Source organism: Pagrus pagrus (assembly GCF_965226575.1).
Source record: "Pagrus pagrus genome assembly, chromosome: 18".
NCBI classification, from domain to species: Eukaryota; Metazoa; Chordata; class Actinopteri; order Spariformes; family Sparidae; genus Pagrus; species Pagrus pagrus.
Genome location: NC_140202.1, coordinates 23,034,436 through 23,058,087, shown reverse-complemented (window position 1 = coordinate 23,058,087; position 23,652 = coordinate 23,034,436). Strand labels below are relative to the sequence as shown.

Genomic DNA, 23,652 nt, shown 5'->3' with positions numbered 1-23,652 from the left:
AAAAAGTGATTGTAAAAGCAATTCGGTCCCATAAATTTGCTGGTTAAATCATTTCTTGCCAGCTGTCCTTTAACATTCGAACAACTTTGATTGCTTTCTAAACATTTACTTTTTAAAAAAATGCAGATTACCATATGTTGTTTTTGAGTAAAATGTCATCTTATAATCTTTCCTCCAGAAATGTTTTGCAGACTACAAAACCTCCTCCCACTCTACATCAGCATGAGGGTGAGTTGATAATGACTAAATTTTCATTTTTGGGTGCATTTGAAGCCAGCAGTGCAGGTATTCCTTACCTGGCCCTGCCAGTCTGACGTGTTGATGAGGATGATGCTGTCCGGGAGGTGGTTATCAGACACCAGGATGTGGTTTAGCTGGTCATACACAGTCTTTCTTGGGATCTAGAAGGGAAACATTAGAAACCTTTTGATTTAAAATAAACACGCATGCTTTGGATTTTAGAAACCAGAAAATAAATGATAAAAATGCCTTCAAGATAAGTTTATACATTGATATAATTCAATCAACCTTTCGGTACAATAAATGTTGTCCTGCAGTTCCCTCCTCCTACCTGTAGGTGGCAGCGTGTGTCCAGGGACCTCTCGTTGTCCAGGCTGTTGGCCCTCTCGCTCTGCGGCCTGCTGGGCTGGCGCTCCTTCAGCGACGTGCTCCTGCCTCGCCTTCCTGCCAACTTTGGTTCCTGCCTGCAAACAGCAGAAGAAGAGAGATGGACGACTGGAGTGTGAGAAGCAGAAACAACAGCAGGAAGTCTGAACCCTGACCTCAAAAATACTGATTCACTAATTACCTGTTGGATGAAATGATTAGGGACTCTGTCTTGGTCATTTTGCCACTTGGTGGCAGTCTCTCTAAAAATGTGTCCATGTTGTCCATCTCCAGCTCTGTGGTGGGAGTCACCGCCTCCGGCTGCTCCTGAGGGAAAACAGAAAGAGAGAAAAACAGCAACAGTTAGGCGTTGACACACGTGTGGATGCATTTTTCTCTTCTTTTTCAGACCTTGAATGTTTTGACACTGCTTGAGGATTTTGGTTGATATCCATCATGAAAAATTTCACGTGTGTCTGCATGTTTGATTGCAAACTTGACCATTGTGCAATTTCTGCATTTTTAAAGCTGTAAAACAGTCACAGTTCCATGTTTTTCCTCTAAATATTGACTCACAATAATAAAAGCTGATGCCAGTTATTGATCTCAAGCAGCTGTAAGAGTTGATACTCACAAAGGAGACGTTATCGGACACATTGTCATCTGGAAATTTGGCCCCGCCGCACTTGGTTTTATCTGGGTCAATCTGAAACGAGATGGTGAGAAGAATAATAAACATTACCTGGTTGTGATGGAATCCCAGGAAGTTTCATTGTTTCAGTCAGCAGAGCCCCGACAGCTTCATAAACACATTATAACTGGTTTGAACCTGTCGACTGGTGGGAAACAATCTTAGCGAGCGGAGTGAAATTTCAGTGAACGATTCAGCAGGACAATTAACGTCTTTCTGCTTCAGTGCAGCCATCAGTGCAGTTCACTGGTTACACTGGTCGGCCTCCAGCTGTTTCACTGTGGTACTGGGAAGCTGGGCATGTGTTGAAGAAGACTTTAAACTAGCCACTGAGACCATAAAGTCATCAGGAAACTGTTCACTGAGGTAATAAATCAAGTCAGAAGTAGGGTCATTTTCTCATAAGCTTACATAAAGTCAGACTTCTTTTTGCAACCAGTGGCCATTAGAAAAGTAGACATGCAGTTTTAAGCCACTTCTGCCTTGGCTTCACTTTTCAGAGCCAGAAGCTCGGTCCATACTCAGTCTGAAGTTACGCAGGACAGTTTTATATGTGTCAGGACCGGGCTGTAAAGCTCTAAAGTAGTCCCTGTTCTGTTGCAGTGACGTCGGTCTCACCGGGCTGGGAGGCTCCCTGTGGCTCCGGCTGCTGTGGATGCTGCCGATCTCAGTTTGAGAGCTGGAGAGGGAGAGACCCTCGAAATATGGCCTGAAACACAAGAAACAATCAGGACTGAAGTTAAGAACACAAACACAAGAGGAGCCTCATCTGGGTCAGAGGGGATCTGCCACGCCAATCTTTGACTTTATGTGGACTTGATACCAACATTTTAAAGATGTTTTGTTACCCTGCATTGTACATTAATGCAGTTGTGTAACGTCTTCTCTGGCTCTGAAGGGAAACACTCACTTAAGTTTAGGTTTTGGTGTGCTGAGGACGCTGTCATCATCATCCAGCTCCGGGCCGCTGTCGCTCGGGTTCTCGAACTCCACACTGTCCAGGTCCAGGTCCTCCTCCTCCACCTCTGGGGGCGGCTCTGCAGGGTCCTGCTCCGAGTCCAGCACCTTCACACACACACAAGCACATACATTTCACAGTGAGCTCAACAGCAGAAGAACAAGAGGAAGTTAATCTTTAAGACAGAAACACCCACCTCATCTGAGACTCTGAAGCGCTTCAGCAGAGCCACCACTCGCTGCTTAAAGTTCTGCTGCTAAAACACAAGAGAACGGACACACAGCCACACGTCAGTGACCTACTTTTGATTTACTACGGCGCTTTCAGCAATCCAATACAGAGAAAAAACAACCACAGCCACGCTGAGCACCGGCTCCTCCATTTTAGTCTTTTTACCGGCAGTAGATACATTTGCAGTGTTGGCTGTGCATCGATTTCTGCTGCGTGTGCTCATGTAAATCAATAATCAGGCAACATCATGCCTCATCTGCTTTCTGGGGCTTTCATCTCCTCACAAAACATATCAACCATGAGGAGAAAAACTGATTTATACTGTCTCATTAAAGCTCACCCAGCGTGTTGAGTATTATTCAATGAATCCCCGACAATATGAACAACATGAGGTGTTGATTGGAGATTCATGGTTTTTATTTTAGGAGCACATTCAACTACAGCGCCTGAACAAATAAGGGATTCCTGGCTTTCAGTCACCTTTACGACTTTACAGTGAGACTATGTGGGTTTAAACTACTTTAAATTGTCACAATAATAAATCTATATAAATAATAATTGTATTATATTTGTGCCTAGAGGTCACCGCAAGGTTGCCAGATAACCAGTGAAGACTCCAGGAAGTAAGTACGGCAAGAAAAAGCCAGTTTTCCGCCATGACACTGTCACGGTCGAAGGTGTATTTCCCTGCAGGTGTGGACACTCAAACTAAACCTCCTTTAATCTCCGGTTCCCGTCTCTTACTCTGGTGATGGAGGGCGTCCTCACAATCGACCTCCTTTGTTTCTTTGGCTTTCTCACGTCGTACTCGTCATCCTCGAGATCCTGGAAACAATTAATTGCAAAATGCATTATCTACACTTGGATCTCTTGGCGTTTTCATTAGAAAAATGAAGCCGTGCACGTACAGATGTCTTCATGAGCATGAGCTGAGTGATTGTTTATTAACCTCCTGACCAGGATGACTTCAAGTGTTTTGCCCTCCTGACCCATACAGTTGCCTGAATGGTTTTCCGGGTTGACTCACCTGTCCCTGCACGGCGTCGTCGCTGGCCTCCTGCTCTGAGGAGAAGCTCTCGTACTCATCCTCTGAGTAGTTATCTAAAGCAGAAGACAAGTAGGCATATTAAAGGCTGTGGAGTGAAGCAGATGCCTCATACATATTTCAATGACCCTTTTAAATTTGACATGCTGCCAGGCTCTAAATATACACCATGTACAGTACACAGTGAGCTGTTTGCTACCTGAATTTAATCACTTTCTGCACGATTAAAGAGAAAAAAACACCCTGAACCCTGTGATCCCCGGCTCTGTTTAGCCCATCGAGCATATTAGGTGATTATGATGGCTTCGTGCTGTCTTAACCTCGGAGCACCGGGGGGGTAATGTGAGGCAAAGTGTACCGGAGCATTTGATCTTCTGTCCTCCCTGCAGGGCTGCCTCCTCGTGGTCGATTGGCTGGCTGGACAGGGAAAAGATCCAGATCTCTGCCACCTTCCCCAGCATGTCTTTCTGGTTGCTGCAGAGAGGCAGGACCTGGCCTCCCTCCGTCGGGTGCTGCATCACCTGGAAGAAAAGAGAGCGGAGGCAGAAGATGAGGGAGGGGAGGAATGTTTCACCTCAGTGAGACTGAGGATCTGAGCTCACTTCTCCGTTCTTTCGATTTGTTGTGTCTCTAAATTGTCCAGTACAAGAATGATCCACCGCTTTCAGTACATTAACACTGCATTTTTGCAGCGATATCATGTTCTCCACCTGCAGTAAACTTAATTTAGCATAATGCATTGCAGGCTCAGAGAAATGTAGTGTTAAATTTTACTTGAATGTGGCCACTGAGGCAAAAAAACAGGTGTGCACACACTTAAACACTTGGAAATTTCAGTTTTAAAACCATTTACTGCTTAAATTTATATGTATATATGTATGTATTTAACATTTGCGCATTAAAATGTTTAAAAACGACGACACGTTTTGTTACATTTTGTATAACAAAATGTCTTGAGACCCCCAGAAATTACATGTTGTGCGTTGAATTATCTTAATGACCTGTTTTTGTCATTCACAGCCCACAAACCCACACATTTAGACCAGGGCTCTGCAGCTTAACCACCTAACAGAGTTGTATTTACTCTGGACGCAGTCTAACAAGCAGCTACGGGGATTCAGACTATCACAAACTCAGGTCACTTCAGGACAGCACCACCCCGACTCTGTACTAGTCTCTTTGTTCTAGCTCGGTCCTGTCAGCCTTAAGCAGTTTACACTGTGTCTTGTGTGGTGTGTTGTCTCACAGCGCTTTTGTTTCCTTGAGCTGAAAAAGTCAAGAAGCATTTCTTACTTGTGGTACAACTCGGCTTTTTTTTGCTCCTCCCAGGCGCCAAAATGTTTTTTTTGTCTCCTCTCAGCTGCTGAGATGTGACCTTAATAAGCTCCACTGAGCTTTGTGAGCCATGTGGGAGCTCCTTAGTGTAACAGCATCATCTGCCCTGTAACATATTCATCTGAAGAAATCGGCTTATTCATGTATTCTAGGTTTTAAGACACAATTTGTCCATCGAGCGAGATAACTTTGGATAAAGTTTTCTGCACTTCTACGAGGATTATCGGAAAAAAAGCAGGTATGTACTGAGAAAAAGTGTAATTATCTTCAATCTTTTAGATATGAAATTAATATTTTCAGACTAACTAGAGGGCAAAGTGACTTATTTAAGAGCCAAACCCTCAGTGAAGATGAAGAGGACAACCTGCAGCTCAAACATCTGCCTTTTCCTTATTATATTTCCACACTGGTCGGCCTGTTAGAGGTGATACATCTCTCTGCTCCTGCATGACCTCAAGACACAATAAAAAGTGCAACAGGAGTGAGCTACATCCTTGTTACTGCTACATACTGCACACACACTCGTCTCTACCTCGGCCATGTCAATAGATCCCACTGCAAGGGTCTTGTAGCCCAGGATGGTTCGGTTCTTGTATCTCTTCCGTCTCTGCAGCATGATCTGCAGCTTGTTTCCTTCCCGTTTTAAGAAGTGAGGGTACTGAAGGGGGGAAAAAACAAGAGTGAACAAGGAAAAAATACAAATTACTCAGCTAGAATTTAACTGGAGGCTTTTAAAAGTCAGGTTGGGGATGTTCTGTATTAATTATTGTCAAAAGATCGCTTAAAAAAGGCAAGAACCAGCAATTAATTGACCTTTTAATGTTATATATACTGTATATAACTGGTTCCTCTGTGCTGTAGAGCTCCACTGACACAACATGGTTCTTCATTAAGATGAACCTGATCCCACGTACACCATCCTGCTGCCGTACATACTCACTAGAGCACAAAACAGGCAGCTTAAGCAGTCCCCATCAAATACATTATTTACTTTTATTTGAGTTTAAAGCCCCTAAGAACTTGGTTTTAAAATATTAAAGGTCCAGGGTGTAGGATTTAGGCAGATTTAGTTGGGATTTGGGGACTGAAATGCGATATAATATTTATAATTATCACCTGAGCCTCAGAATCTTCTTGGTTGTGTTATCTAATAATGAGCTTTTTATATCACCGAGGGAGCAAAGCCGGGTTCATCCAGCTGCAGCACGAACACGAAGGAAGTTAAAGAAAGTTGAACTTCCAAATATGGTTGGTGGAGGGTGTGAAGGCTGATCTGGGAACAGAAGACACCAACAACTACATATCTTATAAGCTGCACCTACTTATGAAGATAATAAAATAATAATATCAGGGTCTATATTCTGATCAAAGACAGCAGACTCTTTCTGTTTTTGTACATTTCACAATAAAAGCCCTCGGCAGTATACAGTGTATAACTGATAAGCAGTTATAGGGGGCACTCAGTAAAATAGCTACAAAATAAAGACATAAATATATTTTTAGCATTTATGTATAATTCAGAGTTATTTCTGCCTAATGGCTGCTAAATACCTATATTTATTTTTAATATTATTTTGTTTTCCTAAGCCACCAAATGCAATAAATAATTGATTAAGAAGAAGAAGAAGAAGAAGAAATACTGTATTTATCCCACCCCCAGAGAGAAATATAATGGGGTTTTTTATTCTGATTCAGTTTTACACAACTTTTGATTGTAGGATATCATAACTCAAAGTAAAGAAGATGATTAAGAAGGAAGGTCTTTTAATAAAACTACAGTGCCGAGCTGTGTCGGGACTTTATCTAACTTTCTTTAAAAATGACTTTTGTGGCTCGTTTTTTAAAGTCTTTACATCTTCAGTATGAACGAGGGAACGAGGGAAGCTGGAGAAGTCAGAAAGCCTTGAGAGAAGGAAGTTTCTTCACGGGATTTCTCGACCACAACAACAAAAGAGACCTTCATATCTTATTTGTGTCCAACACAAGTTGCAAGTGTAATAAAACTCCTTCCAGGAAACTATTCATACATGGCTTATTTGGCAACCAAACAGCAGCACGGTGATTTATTTATTAATTTATTTATTTTACCTGCAGTGAGAAGGTGAGAGCCAGATCAGTCTCCACAGACCCACTGGGTGGCAGCACAATCTCGTGGGACCTCAAAATCCGTTTGGAGCCCTGTGGGGGGGGAAAAAGGCTGGTGTTTAATTTAGTGGCAGCTTTTTCACCGGATTAACTCTGCATCTCTGCTGTTGTTATCCGCTCAAATACAAACAAAAGCAGGAACAATAAAAAATGGATTTAAAATCAACAGCCAACAGTAAGATTTAAACCACTATAGCCCTTCTTGTGCCCTTCAGAACGTGAGATATAAGGGACCAGTGGCCATATATCTGTTTGTGTTTGTGTGCAGCAGGTTTGTACATGTCGTCTGTTGTGTCTGTCTGAACCTGAACAGCATACCTGGATTTTAACCGCTATGACCACAGAGATCAGCTCTTTATCCAGTTCTCTCATCACCACCAGCTTCTTCAGAGTCAGACTGCACAACCTGCACAGAGGGAGAGAGAGAGAGGTGGGAATAGTGTTTAGCTTAGTGCCGCTGGTGTGTTTTTTAATATGCAGAAACAGATGAATCATTCACACCAGAAAGCAGACTGTGTATTCATTAAACAGACACAACAAGTAAACAGTTTACGAGTAAGCAAGACGCGCTCGGTCTGTCAGGAGACACGGCATCAGTCAGTCAGCAGGTGTAACGACTCTGCTGGAGCTGGTGTGATCACGTTTTCACAGTTTACAGGAGGTGTTAATTTGATGCTCTTAGACTGAGAAGATAAAAACGTGCCAGGTCAGCGATTTATATGAACCGAACAACACATTAGCATAGCTGCAAGATTTGCACTTACCAAAGAAATGGCCACTGCAACTGTTTTACCTGTAAAATGTCCTTTAAAATCCAAATACTTCCTGTAAAACTCCTATTAACCACCACTTTCTGCTTTTAGATTTTATTTTTTATTAATTTAAATGTTTTTTTTAACACTTTGAACAGAGCCAGACAAGGTGTTTCCTCGTTTCCAGTCTTTATATGCTAAGCTACGAGCTAAGCTATGTCCTGGTTCTAGCTTCATAATAAAGGTGCAACCACCCGTCAAATTTATACTCAAAACAACCTGAGGGCAGCATATCATTAGCATGCTGTAAGCTACTTAGCTCAAGAGGACAAGAGGAATGTTGGTGTTTGATTTATTGTCAATCAAAATATGGTAATACTGATGTTATATGGTCAGAGTTCAGTACACAAGCACAAGACAGGTTGGGCGGGGGTTAGCATGTTAGCTTGCTTACTTCAGATGATATCTCTGCAACACAATGCACAGACGTCATAATGTTGTTTCTTCAAATTCTGTTGATAATTTGAGTTAATTTTCAAATGTTTTCAAATAAGATTCTTGCAAATTTCACCTTTGAAGACACAGTCAAATTAAAAGACACTTTCCAAGTAGCATTAACCTGTGTCCCTGTCCTAAATTGTTCAGTTATTTCTCTTTATACACCAAAGAAAATCCTTTTTGAGTACCCATGTATCCAGACAAGCAACTAGCTAACGTCCACCATCACATAAAACTGCACTTAAGGAATAGCTTGTGGTTTGTGGTAAAGCCCCCAGGATAGATAGTCTACTTCCCCACAAAATTACTTGTTTCGCTGTCATAATTTCAGCTATTTGGACCGATAAAACTGAAAAAGTCATTTTATTCCCGTTCAAGTAAGCAGCTAAATACACAGGGACTAATTAACTGATGAACACAGGAAAAGAGGCAGGAGAGTCTCTTTCCATGACACAATGTAATTAAATATGACCCTCAGGTTGTGAGGCAGCCGGTGGGCCCCCTCGCTGCTCATCTTAAAAACGTTTTCTCATGACTGAAACTAAAAAACTGGTCACTGGAGCAAGGGGGTGGACCTGGCTACACATCACACAAACGTTCCTAAATTCCAGCACTTGTTAGTAAGCAGCAGGCTGAGCTAAATCCTCTTTCACTTGCAGACGGGTATCTGCCAGCGGAGCAGAATGGCAACACTGAGGCAGGATGGTGGCGGGGCAGCCGGGTGTCACTGTGAGGACCATATGTGTGTGCGTGGTGCTTTAACAAGCCTGTCACGATTTTTTGAGACACTTCCTCACAAGACGAAAGTGTAAAAGAAAAGCTTTTCTTTTCACTCTTTGGTTCCTTTGAGCGAATCATTCAGGAGAGCGGCTCTGAAGGGGCTGGCTGCTCACAATCTGGAGGCCGGTTCTCACCAGCCATTTGTCATCCGGCTCTCCTTTTTACTGCAAAATTAAACAGCGTTAAAGCTGCAATGACATCACTTCGACATTATTCTGGGGCACAACAACACAGCATTGAATGTCGTTCAGCGGCAGGAATGGCTATTCAACACCGGGTAAAAGATGTGGGTCAAAACTGCCATGAGTGACGGAGGAGAGAGTGAAGTGGAAAAAACACAGAGGGCCAACATTAATACACCGATATCCATGACCGAGCAGCTGACCTTGGTTGTAATATAACTCCTCTCCGATTCTCCTATTTTGAGAACTGGAAGTGAAACACTGACAGGTAGGTGAGGCACCAAACAAAAGAAAACAGCAGTGCAAACAGTCGAGGGCTTTCAAAACCACACAGCGTGCTGAGTGACACAACGCTGTGGGGTATCAATCAGCCCGGGGAGAAAGGAAAACATCGGGACGGGGAGTGAAGAAGCGATGACAATGGCAGGTTTGAAGAAGCCTCGACAGACTGAATGAGGACCTTTCTCTTCTTCAGCCGAGACACGACCCAAGAAATCCCAGGCACAATGGACACAAGCCAATGAAGGGTCGCATTGTCCCCGGCCCGCTCTCACACGGACAATACGCAGCATTCTCGTTCCTGTTTTGTATTCTACCCTGTTCTCATTGGTTCCAAGCCCACGGCTCCATCTATTTCAGCTATGCTAGGTGGATGGATGTTGGTTTGAGTGGGCAGAGGCGGCCACATGATAGCTGCTCTGCTAGAATGTCACATTTGTCTTTTGGATGCTTAGAAGTTTTTTTTTATCACTCACAACGGGTTTATTGTGCAGCTCTGAGACAACCAAAGGTTGAGGTTGGTGGATGGGTCAAACAAATGCAAATGTACCGAATGTCATCTTTTACGAAACCAAGTAGTTTAGTTGTCTAAACTTAACCAAACTGCGACCTTTTAGCAGTTGTTGTTAATACCTGACTATTGATCTGCTCTGCACAGAAGTCACCTCAATGCAAAGAAAACTCAATCTGAAAGACTTAAGTTGTGTTGCTTGTACAAAGAAAGAAGGATGTGTGGAATAAAAAAGATGATATCTCTGTTTCTGCTGCATTTTTTAAACTGTCCATAATAGACTGCTTTTCAAATCATGGTGCCTACATTACCCACAATGCAACTTATCAGGCAATTTATCAAATTAGACAGGCTTTATATTACTTGTCTCACATATAGAACTCCCCAAGACCCCTGTAAACACACGTTAATGTGTAAAACTACTCTTTAAAATGCATAGACAGCATCTAGCAGTATATAAAACGCATTCAAACCCTGAAAAGTGTTTCAATGTGACGTCACGCTTCCACCACAACTTGATCTCATCAAAAAGTCAGTGAAGCAGTGAAGAGTATCAGCTTCACCCTTAAGTTAAGCCTGGAAGTCACAAATAACAAATAACGACAAATCAGAACAAAACAGCCGAGTGCTGATGTTTCACTCAACAGTTGCTGTCTGTTTCACTCTGAACCGAAGTCGAGGACTCACTCACTTCCACCAGCTAACGTGCCCTGAGCTCCTGTCTGTGTTCAACACGCAGCTGCTGTTTTGGCTCTGCAGCAGAGAAACCTGTTCCCTGTCCCGTCCCCTCGACGCGTCCCCAGAGGGGCTTCAGTCTGCTGAAACACACGGCCTGCCGCCTGCAGCTCAGCCCTGCCAAATCCTCATCCAGTGGCCAGCTCAGCACAGATGCTCTGGCGGACGGCGAGGGGAGGGAGGGCCGACGGGCCCGGTGTGGCGCAGCGATAGCAAAATCACAATCACTTCAAGTGCCAAGAACAACAGACCAACAGGAGGATGTTCTGCTGTCACTGATGCAGAGACGGATCAACACCGGGCTGCGAACACACGGACGGGGACGATGACACCTGATGACTCATCCCAAATCAGATCTACCTGAACTAACTAAATTATGTTAACGCAGGTAAATTCATTAAGAGAGCTTGTTAAACATACATCTCCCAGCTGGAACTACAGGGGCTATCGGACTATCGCCTGTTGAGGTCAAAAGTGATACTATACTCCCTTTTTTTGGTCTCAAACATTTAATATCAGTTGTAAAATATAATATGATAGTTTGGGTGTAACACCGGCATTTCTTCAAAAGAGGACGCTGTTCAAAGACCTGGAAGCAACTGGAGAAACTGTCCTTAGAAACTGGAGGAATATCAGCACAGTGTTGGACTTTATAAAACTAAAGATAAAAATATACGACTGTCAAAAGGAACAATAGTTTATCAGTAGAGGGCAGCGATACGCCGCTGCGGCATCTTGTCAGCCTTCTCCAAAGGCTGGAAGAAGAAGAAGCAGCACCAGTAGTGTCTGCTAGTGTCTGGTTTTGGACATGGTTGAAAATCTCCAATACTGTTTTAGCATACCACACAACATGTTTGTCAGGAGTTTCGTCTGCAGCCAGTAGCTGAGTTTTAGCTAACGCTCATAAAAACATCGATCAACGGTGCACAAAGCCCAGTTATCTCCAGCAACACCTTACACAACGAGCTAATTCATTACATAAAGATGTCGATGAAGTCGTCGATGCCTCTCTTAAGGTTTCGCCCTTCATAAAGGGGTTTAACTCTCCGTTAATGAGCACAGGGCCGACTGTAGGTGTGCTAACATCAGCTGTCGGCGCTGCGGGAACTTGGCTGTCAAACACTGTCTAGCTTTAGTTTTTTATTTAGCGTTTGACGACGTGTTTCCTCAGCTTGGACGTGTTGCCTTGGTCCGCTTTGTATTTTACATTATGTTATTGTAGCAGGTGTTGTCCTGACTCACTGTGGTTCTTTCTCTTCCTCTTCCTCTCTAAAGGTACCACAATTTGGCACCGCTTGATTTATTTATTACCCTTCAAAGAACAGAGTTTGGTACCCAACCTTAAGTACAAGACAGGCCATGACTAACTGGTTAGCATGCGAACTGCATGAGACAAATTCTGGCCATATCGGACATAGTGCTCCTTTAACGCAAACACAAGGAATACCCAACCCGAACACTGTTATGACTGTAGCCAGAAAGGACTCCAGGCAGGCAAACTGGAAACAAAAAGCGAAGAAAAATCAAGAACTAAAGGAAATACAAAACATTCAAGAACTAATCCGAGTAAAGTGCAGGAAACGCAGGCAGGAACACAGATGAAACACGAGGAACAAACACCGACTAAACACATGAAGCAAAATCACAGGAGGCTAATCAGAGGCGGGTCTACTAATAATCAAGACAATCACGAGGGCGGGAACACACGACAAAGGCAGGAAGTGACACAACCTGATACCTGAGGATGAACATTACAGAGTAAAACAGGAAACAATAAAACTGAATCGCAACGTGACAAACATATGGTACAGAGCGAGTGAAGGAGGACGTCGACCCTGACGAGGTCAGATGACATCAACATCCGAGGTTCAGTTTCAGCTCCTGGATTTGCTTTCTTCTGTTAACAGTGAGAGTCGGGCAACTGTACACTGCTGCAGCGTGCAGCATCGATAATGAGATTTCCATACTTCACACTGCCACTTCCTGCTCTTCGGCCACAGATCTCCCCCACACACACACAGGCACTTAAAATAGACGCTTGAACACGATGTAAGAATTGAGTTAATAGTGTATCGGATATCAAGACGGGAGCCATCTTATGACTTCAATTTGATTCTGGGTTTTCCTCCCTGAAACAGACTGAATTATCGAACGCACTCGTTCATCTGGAGTGAAGGTTTTAAGACCTTTGAGCTAAAAAAGTGAGTAAGAAAGACAGAAAAAGACCAAATAAGCCTGCTGTCCTTCATTCTGACCAACTGATGATACTGTACATGGCTTTAATCCAGCAGCGGCTCTACTGTATGTACAGATTGAAGCTTAGACTATAGGGCAAAGGATAAACTACTGCAGGGGATTTACCATTTTATATCTCTGCATTCTTCTGATTACATGTCACGACCGAGCTCCGACAGGGTTCAAAGGTGTTATCTAGTTTCACAGCTCCGTCTCTCGGCGCTGTTTCACTTCAGACCAGACGTATGTTGAAGCTACAATAACAACGCACTCATCTCATCACAAGAGACGGGACGCGTCATGCTTTTTGAGACATTCAATCTGTGAAAGAAAATCCAATTTCTGAATCTGCTGAGTTGAAATTGGATTTGCGCCAGCCTTGTAATGTTCACTGCAACACAGTTCAGGGCTGAGCAAGAAGAAAAAAAGCATTTCAGAGAGTCCCGACTCTCCTGACCTACAGCACTCCCACTGCTTACATAAACCCCGGGCTGGCACAGCAGGCTGCGTCGAATTTTTACTCGACCACCCTTTTTCTACAAGTTCACTGTTGTTCCTACGCCCTGAATCTGAAACCTGACCTGGACGTTTTCACTCTGCGTCTGTGTTTCCTGTTTCTCAATCTTCATCTGGTATCAATTGTTAAGAATCAACATTCTTCCAGCTCTCCTCCACGGGATGCCTTGTGATTACAGTTTTTTTTTGCCTTTGGCTTTTTATATATATGTTCAGTGGTCTGCTGACTGTGGAGAAAAAGCCACACATGTCAGCTGCTCTTTCCTAGACTACACGAAGGAATACTCACATGGCTTTAATCCATGTTTTGGATTTAATTCCTGCTAGAAAATGAATGTTTTCCCCACAGCTGGAAGCCAGAAGGAGTGATCTGCCTCTGCAGAATGAAACTGCACTTTTTTATGGTTGATTTGTACCTGAGCTTGCCAAATATCCAACACCTGAAATGTAAAGCAAAGTTTGATTTAGGTTTTTATGCAACTTTTTTCATTATCTCTCTGCAACTGTTCAGGCACAGGTCTAAAAGACTTCCCTCTTGTGTTAAACTAGTCTTGCATAGCCAGACCTGTCTCTGCTGCTGTGTCAGCACTGGAGAAAGGTCTGGCTGAAGCCGTTATCACTCTGCTGTTCGCTCTGGCCAGTCACAGTCATCTTGTGCGGTGCAAAGCCCAGGATGCAGCACGGTGAAAAACAGTAACGGGGGACATTTGCATGTAAGGAGGTGAGCCCTGGCATTAAAAATGGCTACGGGTAAAGCTGCTAGCTTGTTTGTACGTCTAGTAACCAGGTTAGGTTTAGGATGACTTGCTAAGTTGTCGTCTCTGAGGTTGCTGTTGTTTTCCATAGCAGCAATGATTTTTACAATGGTAACATGCAGACTGACATTGAGTGCCACAGGAATGAGACCGTAAATCCAGAAATAAGTTAGCACTTTCGCTTTCCTCGCCTCGAAGTCAGTGGGTTTTTTGAGTGGGTTTTCCGTGAGATGCCTGAAATAAGGTCTGTGGTTGGTTATTTAGGATATTTTCAAGTTTCGTTCTAAGACATATACATCAGTTAATACCCTACGTTTGAATTATGAAGAGTTTACGTGTCTGAAAAAGGCTACTTACGAACAAGTGGCCACATGAGGAGTTGTCCCAGACATTAAACACTGTTACGCCGAATGCCAATATATAATTGTGCTAATGTGAGCAAGCTAACAAGGCTAAAAGCTAAACATTAGTATTCAGCTTAGGCTAATAAAGGCCCTTAGGCTAAGCTACTTGAGCACAAACATAAAATCGAAACTGAACTTCTTATCTAACTAATATCTAAAATGTCCTTTTCTTGAGGAGCTCCATCGTCCACAGTTGTTTCCTGGCATTTAACAGCCATTACTGCCGCACTGAGCGATCGCCTTGTCTTTAGACTTTTGGCTTCTCCTGTTTCGATCTCTTCATGGACTCACTCGAGCGACCTTTGGGTCACTTTGATGTTACCACATTGACCGCTCCGGGCAGGCTGAGTCAAGCTCGAACCAAGAAAAGCAGAAGGATCTGATTACCTGCCTCTAATATCTGAAACACAAGACTCGCTGTAAATCGACAGATGCACGCACACACACACACACACACACATAGCTACACATACGTGAACACAGGGCTGATGGGAAAGGGCTCAGGGTGCTTTGGGATTTGTTAATGTGAAGCTGACCGTTACAGTCTGGACAGCCTCTGATAACGTCGTTTCAATCACACATATTGGTTTGCCGCTCGTACGCTGCACAGATTTCCAGTGTTGCCATGGAAATACTTTTTCTCCCCCTCTGATGTAGGTTAACAGGCAACCATCAGTTATGAACAAAGTGGAGCACAGTCAGCGTGTGTGTGTGTGTGTGTCCGAATGAATCTGAGTGCTCGTCTCTTTGTAGGCTGGGATGCATTAAGAGCCGACCTGATGCGCGTCATATTGATGCACTTCTTCTGTTCTGACATTTCCATGAGGGCACCGCAGCCAGGGGAGATGGAGCGTCAGCAGAGCATGTCGACACCACCACCACCACATTTATCCGTCTTGTGCAGCCATTTATCAGTTTCTTAATGTCTGTTTCAGTCTCATTTGTGTCGCATCTGAGCAACAAGCCCAAAGTCGTTAAGAAATACATCTATTTGGAAACAAATTTGCATTCAGTCTGTGTTGCACAGACAAAGACGGCTGCGTTCCAGCAGCTCTCTGATTAAAAACAAATTAAAGTGTCAGAAAATGTGAAAAAAGCAGCTGTGTTTTGCATCAGAGTAACTGACAGTGACTCAACAACACTGAACTCGCTGACCTCTTAAAGATGAGAATGCTAAGAGTTTTTCACCACTGCCCAAAGTTGGTGGATGGATGCATCGTGGATGCTGCAGTCATAAAACAGTCGACAGAGTCCCTGTTCAGACCTGGTACCAGCATGCATTCTGGGTGATCCGATCACAAGTGGAAAGCTCTGAGTAAATGACCGCAATGTCCCCAGACTCCCTTACAAACCGCATTTCAATACTGGCAGTTGTTGCGTGAGGAGCAAACGTTGGGAAACAGCTACAGCTCACTCCAACCTTAGAAAAATGAGCCTTCTTAAGTGAAGGTTGGATGACTAATACATGGTTATAATACAGCTCACCTGGTAAAGTGCACCCTCATGCAGGATGCTGAGGTCGAGGCTCAGGGTTTGAATCCTGCCTGTAGTTTTTGCTGCATGGATTAAAATTTGTCCGTCATAAAAACTTTAATTTTGAACCACAAGAAGTTCTTTAGACGTCTGTGAGTGAAGTTGAAAAGACGTCTGAAATAACATCGTAAAAACTTTATTTTTTATCCCTGTAGGGATTAAAAGAAGTCTAATAAAGACGTTCATTTTGTCTTTTCAATGTCTGCAAATACGTTGAATAGACGTCTTTTGGATTTTTCTTTGCCACTCAGAACCTGCACACATAAAAAACAGGTGCATGCATGACAGACCAGTGTCCGTGAGTGGAAAAACCATTGTCACAAGGGAGCTGGACTACACGCCTGTATAAATGCGGTCCCAGGAGCACGGGACTGCAACTGCACTTAATGTCAAGCTGACTCTTGAGACTCTTGAGGACGACGTCCCTCCTTCTGTCCTCATCTCAGGTAGGCTACATCATGACAGCTTGTGATGCAGACATGTGTTTGTGTCTGAGTGAAACCAGAGTGTGTTTACGAGGTTATATAGTGTCTATCAGTCAAAATGTCACAAGAAACATTGATTGTAATCACAGTAGTGGACATCATCACCCTCTCTGGACCCGCCTGTCACGCGGCTCACACTCCTCCCAGTGTGTGCTTGTTGTGTGTCAGACAGCTGAAGTGACCTATATTCTCACATCTCTTGGGGTTCGGGAAAACCAACATCCTTCTCTCTCTGTCCGTCCTTCTTTCAGTCTGGCAATCCTTCCTTTTTTTCCCTCCCTCATCCTGTTGGTAGCTCTCATTTTATGACTCACTAAGAAAAAACGTGCAAACACGCCTTCAGAGACTCTCTGAAACAACTCCTCAGCTGCAGAAAGTTGAGTGTATTTGGGAAATAGCGTTCGACTGAGAGGAAACTTGGAGCTGCTCTGCTGGAGATCAGTCATTTCCCCTGTCAGACTACAGATCCTTCACCTGTCAGTGAATGGAAACCGTCACATGGGAGGTGTGGCGCTGGCACAGACGCACCAGAGAGGCTTCAAGGAGGAAGGAAGAAGGAAAAGTCTCACTTTCTCCAAAAACTTTCTGTGGGCTGTGTGGTAAACTTTAATGGCAACGACTTCTCTATACATTCATTCATGACTGGAGGCGGACTCTACTGCAATTTTAAAGTTCGGCTTTTAAACATTAGCTGTCCATGAATGAATTCATTAGAAATAAAATCACCGTGTATAGATTTTTTATGACATTCTCAATATTTCCTGTTACCTACTTTTAATTAAACTACAATCATCTCTCCCTCCAGAGCAACACGTCAAAAGATTCATCTCAATTTCACACATTTTCAAGCATTTTCTAAACTTAATCACTCAGGCTTCCAGCTACAACTACTCAAACTTTGAAATATCCAACATTTTGTCTGCATTCAAGGTATTATTCATCTCTCAAATCCCATTAAAACTTTTCAAATTGTTCAACTTTCTTTGAGGCTTAGCCGTATCTTGGTTATAATGGAAGTCAATTAGAAATCCCTTCACACCCACTCATTTTCAAACTCTTTCCGGTCCAGAAACCATTCTTCAGAACGTCCCTTCTCCAGTATTTAATAATGCAGCACGATGAGAATACAGATGTTTCATAAAAGACGAGCATACAGAACGCAAATCTGCCTCTTTGTCGCCGATTACAGAGACTCCAGTCTGTATATTTCATAAAATTGATTGATAAACCACAGAATTGTCAAGAAACTTTAGGCTTCGTGATGAAATAAAGACTTTATTCAGTCCCACGCTCCCTCTTTCTCACACCGCCATTAACAATGCGCTAAATGAGGGAAGAGCTTTGGAAAGAAAGGTGCTCATCCATCTTGTAGAGGACAATTAATCCTGGTTTGTGCTGAAGAGAAGGACTTTCTGGATGCGACAGGAAACCTGCTGCAGCCTAAGTGCAGCATGTTCGCCCCGCTGACAGGCTCCATCGGTGCACTTAATTTAGCTTTAATCACATGGTTGAGTCCTGTTAAGGTAACAGGTTCAGACCACGTAGCGGCTTATAGCGTCCATCAACGGCCAGCTGCTCACTAAATTGCTCTGGATGAGTCAGCAAAATGCCTTTAATATTCACATACACACACATAAGTAACTGCCACTAACTCTCAAAAAGAAAATCAATCATGTGTTATTATCCGTGCCTCTCCTCTCACATCTGCTGGCAAATCACGGCCTTTTTATAAGCATCGATGTGATTCTTCAGTCCTTGTGAGAGCCGAATGTTTGAGATGTGATTGTAATTGCCGCGTGTTGGCGTTTCCATCGAGGTGTGACGCCCATTCACACATCTGTGCTTCCTCTCCGAGGAGGCGTCGTGGCCTCTTCATCACATCCTTTCAAACTTGGGAGCGAGAGTCGGTGAGGAAACATCTTGCACCTGTCGCGCAGTGTGGACACTGCACTGTGGGTGATTGGTGGGGCTCGGTCGCTATGGCAACTGGGATTACACATGCCACAGCTCCATTTGCACATACAGTGTGCGTGTAAACACTGACGGGAGATCTTTCTGCATGCTTCGACATCAAAGAGGGAAGAAGAAGAAGAAGAAGAAGAAGAAGAAGAAGAAGAGGCAGCGGTCACATGAGACACTGTGTCCTGCCTGTCCGTCCAGCCCCAGACTGAAACCTGAGACTCAAACGTTACAGATGAATCCTTCATTCAGCTACTTAAATACACACACAGCACGCTGAAGGCTGTCACTGATTTAGATCTGGAAGCATCCTACTCCAAACATGCCTCACACACTCACAGGAATGAGAGACATGCCATACCAGCACCTCCGGTAACACCACAGCCAGACCTGCTGCAGACTGAAGATGAAGCTGGTAAACAACGTTTGAGTCTTTCTTTCAAGACGTTTCTGCTTTGTTGAGCTTTACAGAGGCAGGGGAGGTGAGTGAGAGGAGATCTGACAGAGGTTAGAGGACACACATCAATGCACACACATCGGCTGGATCCCAAAAGATACGATACTATATAGTTTACACTGTTCATAGTGTAAACAGAGGCACGCTTCTGCAATGTACTCAGAGTCTTAAGTAGAAGTAGCAATACCGGCATACTCTACCTAAAGTACCTGCATCGATAATAAGGAATTAAAAAAAGTATTTTTTGGCAACTTGAGGGTGGCAGACAAACAAAGTTATGAACACAACTCTGACATATCGTCATTTTTTTAAGGGGAATGGCAAACTTGTTAACAAATAGTTGCTTATTTATATGGAGACATTTCCAGCTGTTTGTGGTGACAGAACTTGGTCTTTATAACAAAGCGTCAGGACATTTGTGGCAACAGAAGTGCATATTTTTGACAAGGCGTCAGGACATTTCCAGCCAAGTCTGTGGTGACAAAACCAGGTGTTTCTAGCGAGACAGTGGGACATTTTCTTGCAGCGTTTGTGGCGACAAAACTGCATATTTTTGACGAGCCATCAGGACATTTTCAAGACACTTGTGGCGACAAACCGGATGTTTTAAATGAGCCACCGAGACATTTCAAGCCGGTTTTGTGGTGACAAAGCTTTTTGACGAGGCGTCAGAACATATGAACACAACTTTGACATGTCATCATTTTTTAAGCGGACATGGCGAACTTGTTAGGAAATAGTTGAATATTCTATAGAGACACAGCTGTGTTTGTGGTGACGATCCAGATATTTTAAGCCAAAACATGTTTTCCTAACCCCAACCAAGTGGTATTTGAGCCTAAACTTTATCCACAACGTGTCAAAACGTGGTCGAGTTGACGAAGTTTCACTGTGATTCTGCATTAGTTTCCCTCGGCTTAAAGTACACATCTGTATACTATAATGTGGCCATTGTTAAGCCTTTTAATTTTGTCATTAGGGCAGCATCTGTTCTTGTTTTTCGTCATCCGACAAAGTGGCGAGGCCAAGCGCTGAATCTGTAAAAGCTATGAATCTGTTGGGGTAGAGAACAATTTAGGGTGATGATTAGACGCTTTTCTTGTTTTTCTTCCCTCCTGTGGGTCGCTATTATTCCGGTGGAGTGAGGCACAAGGCGAGATGCCAGGAAGCCTTGGGATGGAGGGCAGGGAAGAGGGGGAAGTCCGTGTACTGGATCAGTGCCCAGACTGCCCCCCTGCAGCCCCGGGCTCAGCAAACATCCATGAGACAGTTTATATGTAGAGGCGGACTGAGAGGTGAGAAATGAAAGAAACAAAAACAGAAAGCGATGAAAGGAGGCAGGAGGAAGTGAAAACTATATAATAAGACAGCAAACCACAAACAGAAAGAGAAAGAGAGAGCAGCGCTCGCACCGCCGCAGCCCGGTGCAACAATTTATTTTAGTTTGACAGCCGGAGAGTCTCTGTCAGGGTTTTGGTTTCAAACGCTGACATCTGCCAACCTGCAACTTCCAATTACTGCCCCTTCCTGGAGACGCAAACTCACAGCTGGGATGCCAGAATGAAGCTCTGACAGGAGCGGTTGTTTTAACTCAGAGACTTCATTATTTACCGCCACTGCTCTGATTATTGTTGTGGGTTTAATACTGAGGAGTCGAGGACTGACAACCGAGCATGACACGACCATTAAATCTGAAAACCTCAGACGATTCCTGTGAACTCACTGGTCTGCAGTGAATCAATCAGTGAAGCTATTTGTAAACAGTGTCGTTCGCACGGTAGTCTGAGTGTGTGTCGTAAAAATATGGAAAGACATAAAACTAGAATGCCACCTCGCGGCCGTGTGCCTCTGCGCACCAGTCAAGTTACAGTTCATGTCCAGACATATGGACATCACTAAAGTAGTAAGGTACAGAAATATAAAAATATACTTACAGTATCAAATGCACAAGTGCTTTTTCTGCAGTAAAGTGTCTCCTGTGACTGATATGTTATAATGTACTGTAGCATCTTACTGTTGTAGCTGGTCAGGAGCTGGACTAGCTGGTTATCTTCCCCAAGATAAATCTGAGGGGTTGTGAGACGATTAACGGAGCAGGAAAGAAGAAAAACAAAGTTCTACTGGATAAATTCATATTCATTTATTCGGCCTTGTCTTTTATCTTTGCTTTTTGTGAAATATTGAAACGTTTTGCATGCTTGATATTTAAATGAAACCATCTGAGAGGTTTAGAGGGGAAACCTCTCTGTGGTGGAATCTGTAAAATGAAAATGTAAAAGGGCTCGAGCGAGACTCACAAGCTGAAAACATTGGGAACCCCTGTATTTTAACAGTGCGTCATATGTTTTCTGGTGTAATATCATCACTATATCCATCAAATGAACATATTGAGGGGAAAAAGTGAGCAAGCACGCGAACACACTTCAGTAAAGACACGGAAGGAAGAACCGACATCTGGCTGTTACATTAACGAGACTCTGATCGGACATAACGACCTCGGTAGTGACTCAAAGCCCTCGACATGACTAATCCACACATCAACCGTCAACTGGGGAACAAACAAACAGACGTGACAGCTGTATCTGTTGATTACAAATACAAATACACATAATTAGAAATGAAACTGAGGGCGACCTCCTCGCGGCTCATTACAGGGTCACTTGTTATCCTTGACAAGCGCAATAAAGTGCAAAAAAGAGTGCAGTGATTTAAAAGTATCGGCAATTAGCTGCAGGTCAACAGCTAGCTAGCCTCATTACCTTTAGAGATAGCCAGGCTAACTGTTTGCCCCTGCTTCCAGTGGGTGTTTAGCCTTCATAATGTACAGACAGATGAGAAAATAAGTATAAATTCCCAAACTGAACTTTTCCTTTCAGTCACTTCCTTTTGTTGCTGCACTAGTCTGTCTGAATTTTGAGACCTAAAACAAGCACATTAGCATGGAGTTGAGGATCTGTGGCCCCTGTGGGAGGTGACCCTCATCCACTGCAGTGTCAGTGCCCTCATTTACACACTGAGCTGTGCAGGACAGGCCTGCTAACACCCTGATAACAACGTGACAGAGACACACATATGCTAGGTGTAGCAGGAGAAAAGGCTCCGAGTCGAGCTTTGCTGTGGGAGGCAGAGCGAGCAGTCGTACCACACACACACACACACACACACACACACACACACACACACACTCTCTCTCTCTCTCTCTCTCTCTCTCTCTCTCTCACACACACACACACACACGCACACATGCACACACACACTATAATCAATCTGCTGTGGTTCCTTCCCATTATTCAGACGTGTGCCGGGGGCTCTCCAGCGCTCAGCTGCTCATGCAATATTCAGCTGTGGGATTTACCGGCTGGCTGGGGAGACAGTGTAGTGAAGTGACAGAGCAGAGCCTGGTAGGCATATTGATGTGTGTGTGAGTGTGTGAGTGTGTGAGTGTGTGCGTGAGTGTGAGTGTGTGAGTGTGTTTACTGGTCACGAAACTCAGGACCCACCGAGCCTAAAATAGATCTGAGTTTAACCTGTCTAACAAGAGAAGACAGCTTTGAGAGGAAGAGTGTGAGTCTGTGAATGAATGTGTGCTGAAGTCCACACACACACACACACAAACACACACTAACAAATCAACAGTTAAAGTAAAAGCTCAACACTTTCCTGGTGGAGAGTTAAATGGGAAGATTGGCTCAACTCTCTTGTCGGTTCAATATAAAGCTACAGCCAGCAGCCGCTTAGCTTAGCTTAGCTTAGCTTAGCTTAGCACAAAGACTGGAATCAGGGGCAAACAGCTTGCACATCTGTCTCTAAAGCTAACGAAATCCACCTGTCAGCCAGCACCTCTCTAAATTGACGTCATGTCTTGTTTCGAACTGTGGCACACCTACAAAAAAGACGTTTCTTATAACTGCAGTGACGGCGTGAGAATAATCACGTTTTTTAAGTGATCCAGCGATAGCTGCCTGCACATCCACAGGAAAAGAAACTTCTAACAGCAAATTCAGCATACTTTCAATGGTCCAAATTTCCAAAAATGTAGGCTACAAAACAGTTTTAACCCACAGCTGACTGACTACATGGCTATGTCGTGCAGTACTTCCTGTTTATATCCAGCAAAGCCACCAAATTATGGGGTCAGGGGTTGAAAAATGTTAATCCAAGTCTTCAACATTCACATTACGTGTTTAGGACCTGACTGTCGTATAGGTAGGTAGAGGCGATGGTGGTGGATTTACTGGCAAGGAGGCTGCGGAGCCATTCACCGCAGTTCATGACTGTGTTTCAACATTTATAAGTGAAACCGCTGGATGTTTTTAAAGAGACCTCAGGATATTCTCCAGACGCATCTGTGGCAACAAAATGGATATTTTCGATGAAAGTTGGAAACATCTCCTGTCATCTTTGTGGCAACCAAAACAGGTCTTTTAAGCCAAAACAAGATTTTTTTTCCCTCACCCGAGCCAAGTGGGTCGTGTGCCTAAACCGAACCAGAGCATCAGCACAGCGTTGCCAAAATACAGTGAAAGAGCCTCTATCAGGAAGTGAGACAAGCAGCTCAGT

General features: G+C 43.7%; 1 protein-coding gene across 7 annotated transcripts in view; it reads right to left on the bottom strand.

Annotated features, from left to right (window-relative positions):
* The window catches only part of pacs2 (phosphofurin acidic cluster sorting protein 2), a 51,138-nt gene that overhangs the window by 10,023 nt on the left and 17,463 nt on the right, over window positions 1–23,652 (bottom strand). For 6 of the 7 annotated variants that reach the window (XM_084381023.1, XM_084381024.1, XM_084381027.1 and 3 more), the window contains exons 2-14: window positions 7,330–7,417; window positions 6,955–7,044; window positions 5,399–5,524; window positions 3,890–4,052; window positions 3,514–3,587; window positions 3,231–3,311; window positions 2,452–2,511; window positions 2,208–2,362; window positions 1,916–2,006; window positions 1,241–1,312; window positions 809–933; window positions 572–704; window positions 297–401 (exon numbers count right to left, since the gene is read on the bottom strand). In XM_084381023.1, the coding sequence (XP_084237149.1) occupies window positions 297–401; window positions 572–704; window positions 809–933; window positions 1,241–1,312; window positions 1,916–2,006; window positions 2,208–2,362; window positions 2,452–2,511; window positions 3,231–3,311; window positions 3,514–3,587; window positions 3,890–4,052; window positions 5,399–5,524; window positions 6,955–7,044; window positions 7,330–7,417 (1,363 nt within the window). The remainder of the gene's footprint in view (window positions 1–296; window positions 402–571; window positions 705–808; window positions 934–1,240; window positions 1,313–1,915; window positions 2,007–2,207; window positions 2,363–2,451; window positions 2,512–3,230; window positions 3,312–3,513; window positions 3,588–3,889; window positions 4,053–5,398; window positions 5,525–6,954; window positions 7,045–7,329; window positions 7,418–23,652) is intronic. The other variant, XM_084381025.1, reaches the window with a different exon arrangement.